This window comes from Oryctolagus cuniculus, chromosome 16, assembly GCF_964237555.1.
Source record: "Oryctolagus cuniculus chromosome 16, mOryCun1.1, whole genome shotgun sequence".
NCBI classification, from domain to species: Eukaryota; Metazoa; Chordata; class Mammalia; order Lagomorpha; family Leporidae; genus Oryctolagus; species Oryctolagus cuniculus.
In genome coordinates this window covers 68,557,566-68,580,003 of record NC_091447.1, presented here as the reverse complement: position 1 = coordinate 68,580,003, position 22,438 = coordinate 68,557,566, and the positions used below count along the sequence as shown (strand labels likewise).

The 22,438-nt window shown below is 41.3% G+C and overlaps 2 protein-coding genes across 2 annotated transcripts; both read right to left on the bottom strand.

Annotated features, from left to right (window-relative positions):
- Positions 1-10,627: 10,627 nt before the first annotated feature.
- Positions 10,628-11,505, bottom strand: LOC100340817 (olfactory receptor 7E178-like). Its single transcript, XM_070059348.1, has 2 exons — positions 10,819-11,505; positions 10,628-10,753 (listed from the first exon to the last, which is right to left on the bottom strand). The coding sequence occupies exons 1-2, from the start codon at positions 11,503-11,505 to the stop codon at positions 10,628-10,630; spliced, it is 813 nt and encodes a 270-aa protein (XP_069915449.1).
- A 5,395-nt stretch (positions 11,506-16,900) lies between these two features.
- LOC127486340 (olfactory receptor 7E178-like) lies at positions 16,901-17,938 on the bottom strand. Its single transcript, XM_051830186.2, has one exon. It carries the CDS (start codon positions 17,936-17,938, stop codon positions 16,901-16,903), a length of 1,038 nt encoding a protein of 345 aa, XP_051686146.2.
- Positions 17,939-22,438: the final 4,500 nt, after the last annotated feature.

Sequence of the window (22,438 nt, the reverse complement as noted above, 5' to 3'; positions counted from 1 at the left end):
TTTAATTCAGCTAATCATGGGTATAACATCAGGGTAACTCTAAGGTCCACAGAAGAAATATAATTAAAAGAATGTTTTTAGAGCAACTTTAAAAAGTTAGGAAACCCAGAATATTAGACATACCTAGTCCATGAACATAGTCAAATGCAACCAAGACTTTTAACAAAAAAGAATAGGAAATGCCCCTTTGTCTTCAAAGATAATATTCTAAATAAGGGTCATTAAGAAGCAGTTAAATATACCTTATTTTAACAATGATACAAATTCCATTGACTTAAGTGCGCTCTAAATGACAAGACTGTGTTATGTCAACACTAACTTAATGTTGATCGTTCATGATAGGAAGATACTGTTTTGTGTTAGTTACCATTCAGAGGTTTCATCATTCTCCAGTTTTCTGCTTTCCCTTTTGTATCTCCTTTTTGTTTAATAGGAAAACACACAGAGAGACATGGACAGGGAGGGAGAGGGAGAGAGAGAAAGAAAGCAAGAGCACCCATCCATTGATTCACTCCTAAATGCTTATAATGTCTTTGGATGGACTACTACAGAAGCTGGGAGCTGGAAATTGATCCAGGTCTCCTACATGGGTAGCAGTCACCCATGTACTTTAGTCATCACCACTGCCTCCCACAGTCTGGGAGGAAGCCAAGTAATCAACAATAGCCAGGAATCAAGCTCAGACACTCCCTTGTGGAGGGGGTATCTTAACCATGTTGTGTGCCCACTCTTGTGTGTCTGTCTCCCATGTGATCCATAACTTCTATCCTGGTCACTGGTGGGGGTCAAATTTTGATAAATGTGGTTTAGATAAGTGCACATAATCATACAAAAATCAGTGATCAAGTGTAACTTTAGTGTATTCTGCACCTGTCAGTGATCAGAAATAAGGATTTTTTAAAAGAAATGTCTGAATTTTCAAAAGCTTGAACAGGTAATTTTTGTATTTGCCTCAAGATCTCAGTAAATTATCTTGTGTTTGAGAGGTGTATCTTATTTAAATATTTTAAATTTTTTTCTTTTTTCATAGCAACCTGGTGATGCTGCTTTACAATTTTTATGATCATAAACCCTCTTATTCAAAGTTAAAGTGTTTGGTATCAGGGAGCGCACAAAGTCAACTTTGAGTCCCAATCTTCCTATGCATAAAAAATATTTTCATATTAACCTTTCCTTATTCATGGGTTGCAATTCTGTAACTTTATCTGCCCTAAGAAAACTGTAGTTCATTATGGTAGCAGGAGATATTATGGTTGAAATCAGAAAAATGCAAAACAGAGAATTCCAGGAAGTAGTGCAAACATACTTGTGCAGTTTCTTCATCTGTGAAATGGATGTTTTCCCTATAAGACTGTTGCAAGGAAGTTTTCTTAAATCTTTTTATTTTTCTTTATTCATTTTTTCATCTTATTTGAAACAGAGGTATCTTTCCTCCACTGCTTCACTCCCCAAATGCCCACAAGAGCTCAGGCTGAGGCTGGAGCCCAGAACTCCATCCAGATCTCCTATGTGATGTCAGAAACCTGAGTACTTGGGCCATCATCCGAGTCTGTCATGCATATTAGTAGAAAGCTTGGTCAGAAGCAGAGTAACTAGGACTCAAACCAGGTACTCCTCTAGGAGATATGATTTTCCCAAGCCGAGGCTCAACCAACTGCACCACAATGCATGCTCCTTCATGTCAGTATTAGTTTGTGCATCTCTAAGTAGATTTCTTGAAAACTCACATGAAAAGTATGTGTAGGTATCTCGTATACACACCTACTGCCCCTGAAACAGACTAGGATGCACTGAAGTTGAGTTTTCAGCCCCTCTGGGAAGTACATTCACTTCAAACATTTCATCTGCTTCACATCTTGACCTGGTAGGGGGACATCATCTAATTTGTACGTGCATTATTATGACAAGCTTTTGAAAATCTTTATCCATCTCTTCATATCACACAAGTGAGTATTTCCGGTTGAGTAGCAAAATTTGATGCATGTGTAGTTTTGTCCAACACCAGTTTCTATTCCAAAAAAAAATCTTTGATATACCAAATATATACTAACTATATATTTGATATACCATCTATATATATATATATATATCAACTATATATTTGTATCATCAAATGTTTCTCTGTAATATGTAGTAGTACTCCTTTCATAATGACAAGAAATTTCATGTTGTGTGGGAAAGTTCTTTCTACTTGGCATAATATTTCTGCTTGCTGTATGGAGGGAGTAAGGAAATCAGCATCATTCACCTACAATACATGCCAACACATGTGTAAATCTCTCCACCTAACCATGATTGTATTGTCCACTGGACATAGGAAGAATAACACCCATATCTGTGACAGGGTATCATCTAGGGGAATGAGAGCTTAAGCATGTGCTCATTGTGATTTTTCAAAATACAGATTCTGTAAGTGGAGAAATAGCAAATTCTTGATAAATGATGTTGGCAAAGGGTACTGCTGGCTGCAAGGACATCCAAATCTAGATGGTGCCTCAGCACTGGCACAAGAATTGCCTGCCCCCTTCTCCTGTGCATTTATGCTAGATGTAGTGAAACAGCCTACTTGCAACAGTTCAGAGCCTGGCACTTTGGAAGCCCTCAGTAAATGCTCACAATGTTATGGTCTCTGGCATCCTCATCATTGCCTTTATGATCATGTTTCTGAGTTCAGGAGACAGTTTAGAGATGCATTTGCTGCTGTCATGAAGAGGATTCCAAAGGAGTAAGACTTAATACAGGAGGAAAGCCAAACTCTGAATGAGATATCTGGGACTCCTATGAGAAACAAGAACATAGACTTCACAGTCCTCTGGGCTGAAGCTTTGCTTATTGGTTCCCTCCCACAAGTCTAGCCCAACTCTCACTTTCCTTCTGATGAGAAAACAATGTTCCTAAGAGTCCAACCTCCTTCCCTGCTATCCCTCCACACTTACTGGGCTGCACTGAGTCTCAACTGAAGCATGACCATAGGTGATGGCTCCGCTGCTCCTCTTCTGCCTGGAGTGCAATGGAGGGAGCCTTGGGCTGTGCACTCAGGACTGGAGACAGACTCAGGCAGGGGCCTCCTGGTGCAGATGCTCACAGTGGGAGTGCAGCTACTATATTTCCACCAGGAAGGCAAGGTATGAATGTGCCAGCTCATTATTAGGATCTTGGGTGCTCAATGCACAGAGCTCCCAATTAGCCAGCCAGTCCATCTTACCCCAGTCCCTGAGGACTTGCCTATATTCATGGAAGAGGAATAGGAGAAAATAAGTGTACCTGGAACCTGTCCACAAGGAAGGTCACCTGTGCCCTTTGGTGCTGACATCCAAGTTGCAAAATCTTTACATAAAACTCAGACTTCTGTTTTCAATTTCACAGCTGAGTATGTGATTTTTTTATGTCTGCCAATCCATTTTATTCATCATGAAACCTAAGGAGAATTGTATGTTGTATACCAATAATCAGATACTGTTTTCGCTTTCTCGGTTAGCATTAGTCTATAAATAGAGTTTACTATTTCATTTCCTAAGCCTTTGCTTGGGTTTGTATTGTATGTCTTGGGAACTCACATGCTTTTTACTAATTTGAATTAGTCTTCATCTCCAGGTTGTGACTCTTATTGAATTATACTCATAGATTACAAAACTATTGATAGTTACATATTTCTTTGTCCTTATACTTCAATACTTCAGAAGCAGTAGGTGAAAAAGCATACTCCAAAAAGTTTGCAGAAAAATGTAATTAACTGATAAGTTGATAATATGTATTTTCATGAACTTGTGAAAGATCCTACATATGTACCAAAGCATCTCCAGTTTGTGTATTGTCATATAGTAGATAGCAGTAGTGTGAAGGCAAAGCAGATTTCTGACTTAGATTTCTCAAATTTCCCCCCATGAACCAAGACTATAAACTTCAGGTAGACACTTTTCATTTTGGGGCTGGTCAGTCTAGTTATTCCAACCACCCTACTGGTCTGGTATAGGAGGAAAAAAAATGCTTCCAACAGTGTCTCGTGGGTCATCTGTATCCCATAGAACACACTAGGCTGAGCTTTCTTGCTGTGGGGCATGACTGGAGAGTGAGGTCCCATTGCCCCATCATTCCCAGTAAGCAATAAGAGCTGAGTCTCTCTCCTTAGGACTGTTGGGAAGACAGACAGCCCTGGGCCTCCTAATGTGGATGACTCTGAGAGGAAGAGACACAAGCACAATTTTTACTGCATTAATATCAGACTTTTTTAACTTTTATTTAATGAATATAAATTTCCAAAGTACAGAATATGGATTACAATGGCTTCCCCCCCATAACGTCCCTCCCACCCACAACCCTCCCCTCTCCACTTCCATTCACATCAAGATTCATTTTTGATTCTCTTTATATACAGAAGATCAGTTTAGCATACATTAAGTAAAGATTTCAACAGTTTGCTCCCACATAGATACATAAAGTGAAAAATAATAGATGATTTTTTAAATGATGATGCAATCAGATCAGACCTATTGTCATGTTTAATCCCAGAGAGAGTCAAGTTGGGAATTGCTAATTTCTTCTTTTTTTTTAACAGAAGATCAGTTTAGTATACATTAGGTAAAGATTTCAACAGTTTGCACCCCCATAGAAACACAAAGTGAAATATACTCTTTGAGTACTCGTTATAGCATTAAGCCTCAATGTACAGCACATTAAGGACAGAGATCCTACATGAGGAGTAAGTGCACAGTGACTCCTGTTGTTGACTTTACAAATTGACACTCCTGTTTATGGCATCAGTAATCTCCCTATGCACCAGTCATGAGTTTCCAAGGCTATGGAAGCCCCTTGAGTTCTCCGACTCTTATCTTGTTTAGACAAGGTCATAGTCAAAGTGGAGGTTCTCTCCTCCCTTCAGAGAAAGGTACCTCCTTCTTTGAAGACCTGTTCTTTCCACTGGGATCTCACTCACAGAGATCTTTCATTTAGGTGTTTTTGTTTTGTTTTGTTTTGTTTTGTTTTGTTTTGTTTTGTTTTGCCAGACTGTCATTACTTTCCATGCCTGAAATACTCTCATGGTCTTTTCAGCCAGATCGGAATGCCTTTAGGGCTGAACCCGGTGTGCCTGCGCTATAAGGTGGAGGATTAGCCTAGTGAGCCGCGGCACCAGCCTCAGACATTTTTAAAACTAACTCTTCACTTGTATTTAAATGTAGAGGGACAGAGGCAGACAAACAGTTCTATTCACCAGGTCATTCCCCAAAAACCCACACTAGCCAGAACTTGGCCAGGCCAAAGCCAGAAGCTAAGAACTCAACCCAGGTCTCCCACACAGGAGGCAGGAATGCATTGCTTTAGCCAAGATCTGCTGCCTCTCTACAAGCACTTTAATGGGAAGAGGGAACTGACAGAGGAGCCAAGAGTCAAACTCAGGTTGTTCAGTATGGGACGTGGGCATCCCAAGGGGAATCCCAACCACTCTGCCAAATGCCTGCCCTTGGGACCAGCATTCTGTAAGGCTGAAGACACAGGCTGATCTGTCATCCTGTGTGCTCTTGAGCACTCTGAGACATACAGTGCTTTTCGTGGTGGTGTATGAGCACCACAGACTGTGACTAATCTCTCTCTCCAGCATATCAGACAACCTAGCAAACCATCATGCTCTCAGCCAAATTGTCCTACAGGAGAGCATTCCAAAAGGCAGATTTTCTCTGCTTGGTATATTTATTCCTATTCCACCATACTTCTCCATGGTGCATCCCTGGTCATCTAGTCGAAAGAAGTGACCCTGCTTTCTCTTCTTCCAGAAGAATCTCTCCAATGCCATCACAACCAGGGGCAGCCATTCTGGGTCCAAATGCACCAGATGTTCCCAGCAGCTTCTGATGTTTGTTTATCACTTAAGTGCTCATTTCACTCCCAATTGTATTTAGATTTTTTTCAGAATTTTATTTAAGGTCTACAACTTTCATGTATTTCCTATATACAGATTCAAGAACATAGTGATACTTCCCACCCTAGCCTCCTTCCTGCCCACACTCCCACCCTTCTTCCTCTTCCCTCTCCTATTCCCATTCTTACTTTTTACAAAAATCTATTTTCAGTTAACATTATACTCATAAGATTTACTCTACACCCTGTAAAGAGTTCAACAAATAGTATGAAGAAAAAAAAAAAAAAAACCACTGTTCCTCAACAGTTGAGACAAAGCCTGTTCAAAATCATTGTATCTCAAAGTGTCAGTTTCACTCCTATAGATTACCTTTTAGAGACTCTCTTAGTTAACACAGATCAGGGAGAACATGTGGTATTTGTGTTTGGGGGACTGGCTCATTTCACTGAGTATAATGGTTTCTAGCTGTATCTGTTTTGTTGCAAATAACAGGATTTGGTGTTTTGTAACCACTGTGTTGTATTTCATAGTGTGTATACACAATAATTTCCTTATTGAGTCTTGTGATGATGGACATCTGGGTTGATTCTATCTTTTAGCTGTTGTGAATTGAGCTGCAATGAACATGAGGGTACAGATAATTCTTTCATATGCTGATTTCTTTTGGTTTGTTTAAATTCCCAAGAGTGGAATGGCTAGATCATATGGTAGGTCTATATTCAGATTTCTGAGGTATCTCCATACTGTCTTCCACCTTGGCTGTACCAGTTTACATTCCTACCAACAGTGGACCAGGATACCTTTCTACCTGCATCCTCACCAGCATTTGTTGTTTCTGGATTTCTGTATGAAAGCCATTCTAACTGAGGTGAGGTAGAACATCATTGTAGTTTTGATTTGCATTTCCCTGATGGCTAGTGATCCTGAGCATTTTCAAGTGTCTGTTGGCCATTTGAATTTCCTCTTTTGAAAAATGCCAGTCTAGGGGCCGGTGCCATGGCACAGTATGTTAACCCTCTGCTTGAAGTGCCGGCATCCCAAATGGGTGCCAGTTCTAGTCCCGACTGCTCCTCTTCCAATCAAGCACTCTGCTGTGGCCCAGGAAAGCAGTAGAAGCTGGCTCTTGTCCTTGGGCCCCTGCACCCACATGGGAGACCTGGAAGAAGCTTCTGGCTTCTGGTTTCAGATTGGCAAACACCGGCCATTGCAGCCATTTGGGGAGTGAACCAATGAACAGACAACCTTTCTCTCTGTCTCTCCCTCTCACTATCTGTAACTCTGTCAAATAAAGAAATAAAAAATCTTAAAAAGAAAAAAGAAAAATGCCAGTCCAAGTCTTCTGCCCATTTCTTAATGGATTGTTTGTTTTGTTGTTATTCAGTTTCTTGAGTTCTTTAAAAATTCTGGATATTAATCTTTTTCCTGTTACATAGTTTGCAAAGAATGTCTCCTGTCGCTCCCCCTCTTCGTGGAGGAACAACACTAAACCCTGCCTAGGCTTCATATCCGAGTCACGGCACCATTATGTCGCTCCCCCTCTTTGTGGAGGAATGACACAGGACCCTGCGTTGTTCTTTCGGCTGCTCGGCCCTCCCCGGGTTTGCTGCTGGTTCTTCCCGGGTTGGCTACCGTCCCTTCCACCTCCGTGGAAGGGCGGTTCCCCCTGCCACTTTCCCCACTTCCGCGGGAGAGCAGCACACCGCCGGCCGGCTCTCTCGGGGGCTGCACAGGTGTTCCTTCAGATAGATGTTCCTGGTGCATGTTGTCTCTCTCCTCCTTTATAGTCCTCTTCCACCAATCCCAACTCTGCTACCCACACTCCGAGTACGCTGCTCTCCTGCAATCAGGAGCAGGTCCTGCTGTTTATTGGTTGAACTGGAGGCAGCTGTGTAGAAGCTGTTTCCTCCTCTCCCAGCGCCATATTGTGGGAGAGCAGATGCATAAAATAAGTCTTAATTCGAGTAACAGTCTAGTCTGAGTTGCTCCCCACAGTCTCCCATTCTGTAATTTGCCTCTTCATGTCACTGAGTGTTTCTTTGGCAGAGGAGAATTAGTCTATTTTTGCTGTGATTCCTGTGCTTCTTGTGTCTTTTCCAAGAAGTCTTTGCCTATGCCAAAGTCACACAGAGTTTCCCCAGTGATCTCTAGTAATTTGATGGTATCAGGTCATAGATTTAGGTGTTTGATCTATTTTGAGTGGATTTTTGTGTAAGTTGTCTAGTTTTTGTGTAATGGGTCTAGTTTCATAATTCTGCATGTGGAAATCCAGTTTCCCCAGGACCATTTGTTCAAGAGACTGTCCTTGCTCTAGGGATTGATTTTAGTTCCTTCACCAATGATGTTGGTTGTAGATGCATGGATGTTGTCTGGAGTGTCTATTCTGTTCCATTTGTATGCACATCTATTTTTTCCAGTACCAGGTAGTTTTGATAATAACTGCCCTGTAGTGTGTCTTAAAATCTGGTATTATGATGCTTTCAATTTGTGTGTGTCTTATAAGATTGCTTTAGCTATTCAGCGTCTCTTTTTGTTTCCATATGTATTTTAGCATCATTTTTTTCTAGTTCTGAAAAGAATGTTCTTGGTATTTTGATTGGTATTGCATTGAATCTGTAAATTGCTTTTGGTAGTATGGACATTTTGATGATATTGATTCTTCCAATTCATGAACATGGAAGTTTTTCCATTTTTTTATCTCTTCTATTTCTTTCTTGAAGGTTTTGTAATTTCTGTCATAGAGGTCTTTGACCTCCTTGTTTAAATTTATTCCAAGGGATTTAATTTTTCTCCTATCTATTGTAAGTGCAATGATGTTAGAAGTTCTGTCTCAGCCATGACATTGTCTTCATATAGAAAGGCTATTCATTTTTGTGTGTTAATTTAGTATCCTGCCACTTTACAAACTCTTTTATGAGTTCCAATAGTCTCTTAGTGAGTCTTTGCTTCCCCTATCTACAGAACCATGTCATCTGCATGCAGGTTTAGTTTAACTTCCTTCTTCCCAATTGGCATCCCTGTGATTTCTTTTTCCTGGCTAATGGCTCTGGTTAAAACTTTATTGAATAGCAATGGTGAGAATGGGCATCCTTATCTGTTTCCAGATCTTAGTTGGAATGCTTCCAACTTTTCCCCATTCAATAAGATGCTGGCTGCGGATAGGTCATATATTTCTTTGATTCTGTTGAGGAGTGTTCCTTCTATACCAGTTTGCTTAGAGTTTTCATCATGAAAGGGTGTTGTATTTTATCTCACGCTATCTCTGCATCTATTGAGATCATCGTATGGTTTTTGTTCTTCAGTTTGTTAATGTGATATATATCACACTTATTGATTTGTGAATATTGAACTACCCCTGCATACCAGGGATAAATCCCACTTGATCTGGGTGAATGATCTTTCTGATGTGTTGTTGGATTCAATTAGTTAGTATTTTGTTGAGGACTTTTGCATCTATGTTCCTGAAGGATACTGATCTATAATTCTTTGTATCTTTTTCTGGTTTAAGAATTAAGGTGATGTTGGCCTCATAGAAGAAGCTTGGGAAGATTCTCTCCCTTTCAACTGCTTTGAGTATCTTGAATGGATTTGAGATTAGTTCTTCATTAAATATCTGAAAGAATTCATCAGTTAAGCCATCTGGTCCTGGGCTTTTTTTTTAATTTGTCAGGTAGAGTTATAGACAGAGAGAGAAAGGTTTTCATTCCATTGGTTCACTCCCCTAATGGCCGCTGAAGCCAGTGCTGCGCCGATCTGAAGCCAGGAGCCAGGTACTTCCTCCCAATCTCCCATTTGGGTCAGGGACTCAAGCACTTGGGCCATCCTCTGCTGCCCTACCAGACCACAGCAGAGAGCTCAACTTGAAGAGGAGCAACTGGGACTAGTACCTGGCACCCAAACCGGGACTGCAACAAAGGGTGCTGGAACTGCGGGTGGAGGATTAGCCAAGTGAGCCATGCGCCAGCTGGGCTTTTATTTATTGGGAGGGTCTTTTGGGATCCCACAAGCAGACCAGCATATGTGTTGTGGGAGATCCACAGAAAAAAGAGAGTGCAAGTGCACCAGTTTGAAGAGATAATGACTGAAACTGGAAACTTCCCAAATTTGATGAAAGAATTACAAATACACATCTAAGATGCTCCATGAACCCCAATTATAACACATTCAACACAAATTATAATTAAACTGTAAAAATCACAAAGAAAATCATGGAAACAGCAAGGGAAACATGACTCATCACATAAAATCAAGCTGCTAATGGACTGGCAGCAAAGTTTTCAGCTTAAATCCTGGGTGCTTGGAAATTTCCATACTCAGGACATACATCAGTTCAAGAATCAGAACCTCAGGTAGTGAAATCCAGGCATTAGAATTTTTAAAACTCCTTAGAGGGTTTCATAAAAAGGAGCAGTGATATTCATCCTCATGGATAACGAGGTCAAATAAGTTACAAGGATAAGAATGGAAATGTGAGTGGAAAGTACATACAAATTATGGAACAGATATCAATTTTAAATAACAAAAATGCAAAGTATATTTTCTTTTTCCAGGGTACCTTGATCATCCATAATGAACTACAGAAGGTACAATAGGTACAATATGAGTCAGGTATGCAAGGGTAAAGATATAATGTTTCCATAAAGAAAGAGCAAAACAGGAAATCTCAGTTACAAAAGAAAATGCATGAAAGCCATGAGAGCCTCATGTGTGATGTGATGAGTCAAGTGAGATTTTAGCGTCTGGATGCTGAGTTTTGCTGGCTTTCCGATCTGTACTCTAAATAGCTTGCTGATGGAGAAGTCTCCACATGGCCCTCTTGATGTCCCTGTTCCTCAGGCTGTAGATAAAGGCGTTGAGCAGGGGGATGACCACAGTGTACATCACTGAGGCCACTGCACACTCCTGGAAGAAAGTGAGGCTGCTGAACTGAGATACACCCCAAGGGATGTTCCATAAAATGAACATACAACAGTCACATGAGAGCCACAGGTGGAGAAGGCTTTGTACATCCCACCAACTGATGGGACTCTCAGAATGTGGGAAATGATTTTGTAGTAAGAGTGGATAATCCCTGAGATAGGGAGAAAACTATATATGATGTCAACAAAATCTATGGCTGTGTCATGAGTGAAAGTATCAGAGCAAGTAAGGGTCAGAAGCTGGGAAGGTTCACAGAAGAAATTAGAAATGTCAACATCTTTGAAGCTATTAATACCATCAAATTCTGCAGCGGGGATTCCAAAAGCTGGCCACAAAGGACCTGGAAAGAAGCCACAGTGGCAGGGGTTCGTGATGACCTGGTAATGCAGTGGATGACAAATGGTGACAAACCGGTCATAGGCCATCACGGTCAGAAGCAAATCACCCATGCACCCAAAGATAATAAAGAGAGACATCTGTGTCAGGAAGCCCACATAGGAGATGACTGTACTGTGAGTGTGGATGTCCACAATCATCTTGGGAACCATGGTAGAGGTGAAACCCACATCAGCCAAGGACAGGTTGCAGAGGAAGAAGTACATGGGGGTCTGGAGGTGGGAGTCTGAGCTGATGGCCAGGGCAATGAGCAGGTTCCCGAGCACTGTGATCAGGTACATGGACAGGAACAGCCCAAAGAGGAGAGGCTGCAGGGCTGGATCTTCTGAGAAGCCCATGAGATGAAATTCTGAGACTTGGGTGAGATTTTGTGTTTCAAAACAACCTGGACTCCATTTGGAAAGGAAAATAAGATTGGTAAAAGGAAACAGATAAACAGGCACCCAGCACTCCATATGTCTTCAAGTCAAGTGATATCAGGAAAGCTCCAAAGACAGCTCTGAGTCCCAGACTTCCTATGAATAATTCAAGGATTTTTATGTCACCACTTCCTGGTACATGAATTTTTCTAACTTCAGCTGCCTAAAGACAATGCTAGTTTATTATTTTCCTAGGTTATACTGTCTTTGAATGGTGAAAAAATGTGAAACAGAATTCCAGAAAATAATGTAAAGACACTCAATAGTTACCGCCTCTGCAAAATAGCAATAATAATTATCTCCCTTATAGAGCTTCAGTTATTCTTGAGGTATAGCAAATGGTTGTGTAAACATGATGACTAACCCTATAAAGAGAAAATGTTAAAAGAAAATCAGAATTCTCACTTATGGTTTAGGAAGTCCCTCTAAGAACCTAGATTATACACCTCATACTTTGGGGCTGAGACTTTTCATTTTGATCCTAGTCAATCTGGTTACCCCCACCACATTGCTGGTCCTACACTCAAGGAGACAAGGTTTCCAACATTCCCACATTGCCTCCTGCATCCTAATGGTGCTGGACTCCCTTGCTGAGGGCTATGACTGGGGAATGAGGGTCCACTGCCCCTTTATGCCCAGTAAGCAATGAGGGCTGAGGCTTTCTCAAAACTGTCAGGAAAACAGCCAGGCCTGGGCCTCCTAATGCATGTGAGTCTTAGAGGAAGACATACACGTACTATTTTACTGCCTTGGGACCAACATTCTTTTTAATATCAAATTATTCTTTTAGTACTTATTTTATTTTTTTATTTTTTATTTTTTTTTATTTTTAACTTTTATTTAATGAATATAAATTTCCAAAGTACAGCTTATGGATTACAATGGCTTCCCCCCCATAACATCCCTCCCACCTGCAGCCCTCCCCTTTCCCACTCCCTCTCCCCTTCCATTCACATCAAGACACATTTTTGATTCTCTTTATATACAGAAGATCAGTTTAGCATACATTAAGTAAAGATTTCAACAGTTTGCTCCCACACAGAAACATAAAGTGAAAAATACTGTTTGAGTACTAGTTATAGCATTAAATCATATTTATTAATATTTAAGTGGCAGAGAGAGACAAAGAGATACATAGAATTTCCATCTATTGTTCACTCCCCAAATGCTCACAACAGCTGGTTATGGCTCTGGCTTAAGCCTGGATCTAAAAACTCTACCCAGTTCCAAACATGGGTTGCAGGAACACCACTGCTTAAGCTCTCACCTTCTACCACACAGTGTGTGCATTAGCAGGAGGTGGGAATTGGAACTGGGGCTGTGACTGTAACCCACACACTCTGCTCAAGGATGCAGGCCTCTCACTGGGCTCCCTTGCTGAGGGGCATGACTGGGTTGTGAGGGTCCATTGCCCCTTCATGCCCACTGGGCAATGAGGCCTGAGGCTCTCTCCTCAGGGTGGTCTTTGTTTCATTTGAATGGCAAAATGAGACAAGGACAGAGAAGGAGAGAATTTCCATTGACTGAATCACTCCCCAAACGCCCATAAGAGCCAGGCTGAGCCAGACAAACCCAGGAATTCCCATGTAGGTAGTGGAGACAGAAAAACCTGAGCCATTCTCTGCTTCACCTCAGGGTGCACATTAGCAAGAAGCAGACAATGGAAGGAGAGCCAGGGCTCAAACCCAGGCACTCAGTTATGGGATGCCCGCATCCCAAGTGGCATCTTAACTGCTGTGCAAAACATCTTCTCCTGGGACCAGCATCTTAAAGGCTGATTATACAGGTTGATGTCTTTCTCATAGGTTCTTTTTTATTTTTATTGCTTTTTCAATTTTGCTTAAGGTATACACATTTCATATATACAGATTTAGGAACATAGTGATACTTCCTAGCCTGCCCTCCCTCCTACCCATACTCCCACACTTCCTCTTCCTTCTTCTCCTAATCCTTCTCTTAATTTTTACAATAATCTACAGTTTACTTTATATTCATAACATTATATTTCAACCAATAATAAGAAAAAAACCTGTTCCTCAACAGTAAATACAAGGGCTGTAAACAATTGTTAAAGTTCAAAATGTCACTTTGTTTTCTATACATTGCATTTTTGGTACTCTATTACCGCAGATCAGGGAAAACATGTATTTGTCTTTTCTGGGACTAGCTTATTTCACTAAGTATAGTGGTTTCAAGTTGCATCCATTTGGTTGCAAATGACAGAATTTCATCCTGTATTACAGATGAATAGTTCTCCATAGTGGATATTTACCATAATTTCTTTATCCAGTCATGAGTTGATGGACATCTGGTTGATTCGCTGTCTTATTGTTAATTGAGCTGCAATAAACATAAGGTACAGATAACTTACATATGCTGATTTCATTTCACTTTAGTAAATTCCCAGCAGTGGGATTGCTAGGTCATAAGGCATATCTGTTTTCCGCTCTCTGAGGTATCTCCATACTGACTTTCACATGGCTGTACTAGTTTACATTCCCACCAAGAGATTAGGGTACATTTTTCCCTACATCCTCACCAGCACTTACTGTTTGTTCATTTCTGTAGGAGTACCATTCTAACAGAGCTGAGGTAAGGCCTCATTGTGGTTTTGATTTGCATTTCCCTGAATGCTAGTGATCCTGAGCATATTTTTCATGTGTCTGTTGGCCATTTGAGTTTCCTCTCTTGAAAAATGCATGTTCAAGTTCTTTGACCATTTCTCAACTGGATTGCTTTGTTGTTGAGGTTCTTGAGCTCTGTGTAGATTCTGGATATTAATCCTTTATCAGTTTCATAGTTTGCAAATATTTTCTTCCATTCTATAAGTTGCCTCTTCACTTTGTTGTTTCTTCTGCAGTGGAGAAGCTTCTCAGCTTGATGCAATCCCATTTGTCTATTTGGCTGTGATTGCCTGTGCTGTTGTTGAGCACTTTAGAGACTAAAGAGTACTTTTGACGTTCTCGAAGCACCACAAGGTTGCATATATATTTTTCTTCTTCCCAGCATGTTCCACAACCCATAAACCATCTGCTCTCAGACAAATGTTCCTACAGAAGAACTGCCATATGGACAGATGTTTCTCTGTATTGTGTAGTTACACAGTGTCTATCATACTGCTCCATGGTGTATCCATGATCATATAGTCCAAAGGAGGAACCATGGTTTCCCTTCTTCCCACACAATCTATGATGTCACAGACAGTGTTAACCATTCTGTGCCCAAACTGGCTTCCCACTGGCTTCTGGTGTTTCCTCATCAAGTAAGTAGTCATTTCCCATCAGAATGTATTTTCTTTAGGAAATGCGGAGAATGATGAAAGCCACGAGAGTCTCAAACATGAGAGAGGTGAGATTCTTGTGTCTAGATGTCTAGGTTTTTTTAAAGATGTATTTATTTATTTGAAAGAGTTACACAGAGAAAGAGAGGCAGAAAGAGAGGTCTTCTATCCTATGGTTCACTTCTCATTGGCCACAACAGCCAGAGCTATGCCGATCAGAAGCCAGGAACCAGGAGCTTCTTTTGGATCTCCCATGTGGGTACAGGGGCCCAAGCACTTAGGCCATCATCTGCTGCTTTCCCAGCCAATGGTAGAGAGCTGGATGGGAAGTGGAGCAGTTTGGTCTCAAACTAGTGCCCATATTAGGTGCCAGCACTTGAGGCCAGGGCAATAACATGCTGCAACACAGCGCCAGCACTTAGATGTCTAGTTTGGCTTTCTTGTCCAACCTCCCATCCAAGGTAGGGCACAGGGACTGAAATTAGACTGTTTTATTGAGGAGCCTCTGCATAGTGCTCTCAATGTCCCTGCTCCTCAGACTGTGGGAGTAACCACTCTGTACACCACTGAGGCCACTGCACACTTCCAGGGAGAAAGTGAGAAAGCTGAAATCAGGTACACCCCAAGGCCTGTTCCATAAAGCAAGGAAACAACCAACAGGTGAGAGTCACAGGTGGAGAAGACTTTGTACATCCTAGATAGTGATGGGTCTCTCACAATGTAGCAAATACGTTCATAGTAAGAGTAAAGGATCCCTGAGTGGGGAAAAAACCTACATGATGCCAGTAAAATAAACGTATATGTCATGGGTGATGGTGTCAAGGCAGGTGAGGTTGAGAAGCTGAGAAAGGTCATAGAAGAAACTGGAAATTTCAACATCCTTGAAGCAGGTAACTTGCAAGACCATCAAACTGTACAGCAGGGAATCCAAAAGGCTGGCCACAAAAGAGAGCGTTGGGGGTTCATGATGACCTGGTAATGAAGAGGATGGCAGATGGCAACAAACTGGTCAGGCCATGATATTCAGAATCAAAAAATCCATGCAACCATAGATGATGAAGAGAGACATGTGCGTCAGGCAGCCCACATAGGACATGACTGTGCTGTGAGTATGGACATCCACAATCATCTTAGGAAATGTGGAGGAGGTGAAACCCATGTTAGCCAAGGAGAGGCTACAGAGGAAGCAGTACATTGGGGAATGGAGGTGGGAGTCTGAGCTGATGGCCAGGATGATGAGCAGGTTCGCATGCTCAGTGACCTGGTACATGGACCGGAACAGCACCAAAATGAGGGGCTGCAAGTCTTGATCCTCTAAGATGGAATTCTGAGACATGTGTGAGATTTTGTTTTTCAGTATAACCCCTAATCCTTCTGGAAGAGAAAACAGTGTTGGTAAAATGATGCAGATGAACGGTCACATAGCACTTGTATATATTGTCAATTCAGCTGGTCATGGGTATAACACAAAGGTAACTCTCAGGTGTGTGGAATAAATGAAATGAAAAGTTGTCTTGGTGCAGTATGATTTTGAAATTCCTATATTGTTTCATGATATGTATCTTCCACAAGTTTTTTTTAATTAATTTATTTGTTTGAAAGAGTTACAAAGAGTAAGAGGAGAGGCAGAGAGAGACAGACAGACAGAGGGGTCTTCCATCCTATGGTTTTCTCCCCAGTTGGCTTCAACACATGGAGCTGCGCCAATCCAAAGCCAGGAGCCAGGTGCTTCTTCCTGGGCTCCCACCAGGTACAGGAGACCAAGGACCTGGACCATCTTTACTTAATATATGCTAAATTAATCTTCTGTATTTAAAGATTATTGAAAATTAATCTTGATGTGAATGGAAGGGGAGAGGAAGTGGGAGAGGGGAGTGTTGTGGGTGGGAGGGAAGTTATGGGGGGGAGCTATGGTAAACCATAAGCTGTATTTTGGAAATGTATGTTCATTAAATAAAATAAAATATAAAAAATGGTGAGAACAAGAGCCTCAAATACCATGGAATGAGGGAGGTGAGATGTGTAGTTCTAGAACTAAGCTTTGCTGCTTTTCCAACCAGTACTCCAAATGCATGGCACAGAGACTGTGTTGCTGAGGAGCCTCCATATGGCCCTCTTGATGTCCCTGTTCTTCAGGCTGTAGATAAAGGGGTTGAGCATGGGGGTGACCACACTGTACACCATCGAGGCCACTGCACACGTCTTTGGAGAAAGTGAGGCTGCTGAACTAAGATACACCCCAATAGCTGTTCCATAAAATAAGCAAACAACTGTCAGATGAGAGCCACAGGTGGAGAAGGCTTTGTACTTCCCACCTGGTGATGGGACCCTCAGAATGGAGGAAACGATTTTATAACAAGAGAAGAAGAGTGCTGACATAGGGAGAAAAGCATATACGACACCAACAAAACATATGAATATGTCATGGGTGATCGTGTCAAGGCAGGTGAGGTTGAGAAGCTGAGAAGGGTCACAGAAGAAATTGGAAATGTCAACATCCTTGAAGCAGGTAACTTGCAAGACCATCAAACTGTGCAGCAGGGAATCCAAAAGGCTGGCCACAACCGACACTGAAACTAAGAAGCCATAGCATTGGGGGTTCATGATGACCTGGTAATGAAGAGGGTGGCAGATGGCGACAAACCTGTCATAGGCCATCACAGTCAGAATCAAATCATCCATGCATCCAAAGGTGATGGAGAAAGACATCTGTGTCAGGCAGCCCACATAGGAGATGACTATGCTGTGAGTGTGGACATCCACAATCACCTTGGGAACCGTGGTGGAGGTGAGACCCACATCAGCCAAGGACAGGTTGCAGAGGAAGTAGTACATGGGGGTGTGCAGGTGGGAGTCTGAGGTGACAGCCAGGATGATGAGCAGATTCCCGAGCACCATGACCAGGTACATGAACAGGAACAGCACGAAAATGATGAGCTGTAGGTCTGGATCCTCCGAGAATCCCAAGAGATGGAATTCTGAGACACGTGTAAGATTTTGTGTTTCAATATAACCTGCATTCCTTCTGGAAAAGAAAATAGTGTTGGTAAAAGGAAACAGATAAACAGGCATCCAGCACTCTGTATATGTTTTCAACTCAACTAGTTATAGATGTAGTTCAAGAGTAACTCGAAGGTTGATACAATGAACAGAATTAAAAGAAAATGTTATTTGGTGCTATATAATTTTGAAATTCATAATTTTTTATGATGTGTTTCATCCATTTTATTCACACTGGTGAGCATATAACTTCCAGTCTTCTCAACCATGACACATTCAGGCTTCTTAGGGTGTTTCATGATTGGTTTCCATGTTACTCACCTCCTTCCATGCACATCTACTTTAGAGACACTCAAATGAAAAATTTTAAAAGACCATAAACATTAGAAGGACTCAGTCCATGATCACAGTCAATTGTAACCTATTCTTTGAATTCATTTTTAGTTTTTTAGTTTTTAGCAGATTTAATTTAGTTCATAGATACAATATAATAATATTCACTCTTCATTCCCTCCCTCACTAATTTTCTTTCCTTTTTGAGAGAATATATTTGTAATCGACATTATGTTATACTACTATACTTTTAATGATCAGTGATTACTTTAACATTTACTATCTATGGGTGAAATGGTCGTCTTTCCATTCAATTACTATTTATAGCACTTGCCTATATTGCTGTTAAACTAGGGATTTTGCTTTCCTACTTGCTAAATTTTCATTTGGTGAAGCGCCCTTTGTTTTTAAAAAGGAAGAATAAAAAGTGTCTTTTCCCTGTTTAGAAAAACATTCTTGCTAACAGAGTGCTATATACCTTATTTTCTTGTAACCAACAGTATAGTTTACTTGAACAAAGTATAATAACCTGAAGAGCTAGAATTGCATTATATAATCACCAAATTAAAGTTGGGTATTCACAATCAGGAAATATTGCTGGGTTCAGTTGCCCTCTAGGGTTTTATCATTCTTAGCTCTTCTCTGCCCTCTGTAGATGGAAGTAGTCACTCAAGTATCATGCATCTGCTTGTTTTGAGAGGCAGAGACACAGATGGATAGAGATTTGAGAGTTTCCCTCCACTGGTTCACTGCCCCAGTGAACTGTGAGTTTTCCCATGCAGAAGCTTTGGGAGATGGAATTCAATCCAGGTCTTCCACATGTGTGGCAGGAACCCCAATATTTGATGATCACCACTACTTCCTATCATCTGCAGTAGCAGGAAGCTGGAGTGAGGGGCCAGATCCTGGAATCCAACCCAGGCGTGCCAGTGTGGGAGGCGGGCATCTTAACCACAATGCTATATATCCACTCCCATTTGTCTTTTAGCATGCTTTAATATGTAACTCCTTTCATTTGTTTTGTGGACTTCAAATCTTGATAAAAATAGTTTATCTGTGTACACATATTTATGTAATATCAGTGACTAAAATGTAACACTACTACACTAGGCACCTGACAATGATATAGAATAATGAACTTTAAGGGCCACCTGAATTTTTCTAATTTTTTTAATATACACCCCTTGTAACCTCAGGTGTTTTTAGAAAAAAAACTGCTATATAAGAGATTTTTGCTTTAAACAAGTTTAAAGCTTTTGTTCTGTTTCCTTTCATGGCCTGGTCATTCTGCTTTGTTGCTTTTCTGATCATAAGCCTTGCCTGTAGTTGAAGTGAGGAGATTAGGGAAGACCCAGCACCAGCTTTGAGTTCCCATCATCGTATGTAGAATTCAAAGATTGTCATGACACCCCTTCCTGATAGTTGGATTACAGTTCTCTAACTTCAGCTGCCTAAAGGCAATGCTAATTCATTCCTTGGTCTTGGAACCCAAGACCCAAACTGTATGCCTCTTTCTCAGAAGAAGTGATTGCAAGAGTTGGGGACAAACTGGATGGCTGAGGTGAAAACTTGAAATGGGATCAAGAGAGAGAGAGGGAATCCCCAAAATGATCCTGTAGTCTTTCTGTGATCTTTCCCTTTGAACTCAACCATACTTTACCTACTGCTGCCCAAGAAACCCCAAAGAGAGATCACAATGAACTGGGGTCCTATCCTGGTGTGACAGGAAAGAGAAAGAGATGGCTGCTATGTCAGAGGGGAATACTAGACATGCTCTTCGTGTCTACAGTCAGACTACCGACTTGTCTCCAACATGATTTCATCCATTTCTACCCCACAGCTTCACACAAGTCACACAAAAACTCAGGGCTCCTCACCTCTTCTGTAAGATAAAAATAATATGGGCAATGGAACATGATTTTATGTTGATGAAATGAAACAAGCTACTTAGAACCTAGGGTTCAGAGCCTGGCACTTAGGAAGCCCTCAATAAAGCTGTGTGATGTTAGGGTCATGGCATCCTCCCCCTCCTCCTCACCATCACCTTCATGACATTGCTGAGTGCTCAGGGGACAGTTTTAGGTATGCACAGGCTGCTGTCATGAAGAGACATCCAGTGGTTCTGAGAATCACTGTGGGAGGGAAAAATTCAAAATGAGAAATCTCAGACCCTGATGAGAACCAAGAACATAAACTGGCACAGGCCTCTGAGCTGAAACTGTCTATGGTTTCCCTCCCAGCTGTCTAGCCCAGCTGTCCTGCTTATCCTGATAATGAAGCAGCAGTGTTCCTGACAGCCCCATCAACTTCCACTGTCTCCCTCAGCACTTACTGGGCTGTGCTGAGTCTGAGCAGAGTCATGACCAAGGGTGATGGCTCCACTGCTGCTCTTCTGCCTGGAGTTCAAGGAAACCTCAGGCTTTGGACTCAGGACAGGGAAGGAGACAGACTCAGTCTGGGGCTTCGTGATGCAGACACTCACATGGGGAGGAGTGGCCATTATATTTCCAGTGCAATGTCACGGTCTGGAGGCTCTGCTCATCATTTGTGCTGGAGGACCTCGGGGGCTCAATGCACAGAGCTCCTAATTAACCTGTAGGCCCATGTAGCCCAGTCTCTGATGACTTGCTGATGCAAATGGGAGAGAAATAGAAAAGTGCACCTGTAATGTTCTCCAAGGACTGCTCACCTCTGCTTCTTGCTGCTGAATTCCAAGATGCAGGATCTTTACATAAAATTCAGACTTCTGTCCTCCATGTTCACAAATCCCAATGTGATTCTTTGAGTCCATTGCAGCAATATGAAAAGCATGGAGAATTCCATTTTCTATGCCAAGAATCTGAGACTATCTGCATTTTCTCAGTTAGCAAGAGTCTCTAAAGACAACTTCCTATATTCATTTCCTAAGCCCTTGTTTCAGCTGGCATTTAATTGTTAAAGTTTATGGTCATTTTAATCATTTACCTGGCTTTTTCTCAATTGTTTCTAGGATTGAATATATATTACCAAGTTATTGATAATTACACATTTATTTGATATGTTATGCTTAGTGCAGCAGTAAGAAAGGCTGGGGATACTTCTAGAAGTTTGTGGAAAGGCAGGATGAAAACAAATTTCAAAGTTTGTTTCCCTCACATTTTTGAAGGATCCCATATATATAAACATATCTTCATTTAACCTTGTGATACAGTAAATAGACATGAAAACATTCAGACTAAGAAACATTGTAGGGGCCAGTGCTGTGGCATAGTAGGTCAACTCACAGCCTGCAGCACCAGCATCCCATAGGGGCACCGGTTCAAGTTCTGGCTGCTCCACTTGTTATCTATCTCTCTGCTAGATAACAGAATCTTCCATGCTCATAGATTGGAAGAATCAATATCATCAAAATGTCCTTTCTCCCAAAAGCAATTTATAGATTCAATGCAATACCAACCAAGATACCGAAGACCTTCTTCTCAGATCTGGAAAAAATGGTGCTGAAATTTATATGGAGGCACAAGAGACCTCGAATAGCTAAAGCAATCTTGTACAACAAAAACAAAGCCGGAGGCATCACAATACCAGATTTCAGGACATACTACAGGGCAGTTGTAATCAAAACAGCATGGTACTGGTACAGAAACAGATGGAAGGCCAATGGAACAGAATTGAAACACCAGAAATCAACCCAAACATCTACAGCCAACTTATATTTGATCAAGGATCTAAAACTAATTCAAGGAGTAAGGACAGTCTATTCAATAAATGGTGCTGGGAAAACTGGATTTCCATGTGCAGAAGCATGAAGCAAGACCCCTACCTTACACCTTACACAAAAATCCACTCAACATGGATTAAAGACTTAAATCTACATTCTGACACCATCAAGTTACTAGAGAACATTGGAGATACCCTTCAAGATATTGGCACAGGCAAAGAATTTCTGGAAAAGACCCGGGAGGCACAGGCAGTCAAAGCCAAAATCAACTATTGGGATTGCATCAAATTGAGAAGTTTCTATACTGCAAAAGAAACAGTCAGGAGAGTGAAGAGACAACCGACAGAATGGGAAAAAATATTTGCAAACTATGCGACAGATAAAGGGTTAATAACCAGAATCTACAAAGAGATCAAGAAACTCCACAAAAACAAAACAAACAACCCACTTAAGAGATGGGCCAAGGACCTCAATAGACATTTTTCAAAAGAGGAAATCCAAATGGCCAACAGGCACATGAAAAAATGTTCAAGGTCACT

Excerpts from the sequence above, each read along its gene's own strand:
- LOC127486340 (XM_051830186.2), bottom strand. The coding sequence starts at position 17,938 with ATGCCTGTTTATCTGTTTCCTTTTACCAACACTATTTTCTTTTCCAGA.
- LOC100340817 (XM_070059348.1), bottom strand. The coding sequence starts at position 11,505 with ATGGGCTTCTCAGAAGATCCAGCCCTGCAGCCTCTCCTCTTTGGGCTG. Across the intron at positions 10,754-10,818 it reads GTGGCTCTCATGTGACTGTT|GAGTGTGCAGTGGCCTCAGT; the intron begins GTATGTTCATTT and ends ACTTTCTTCCAG.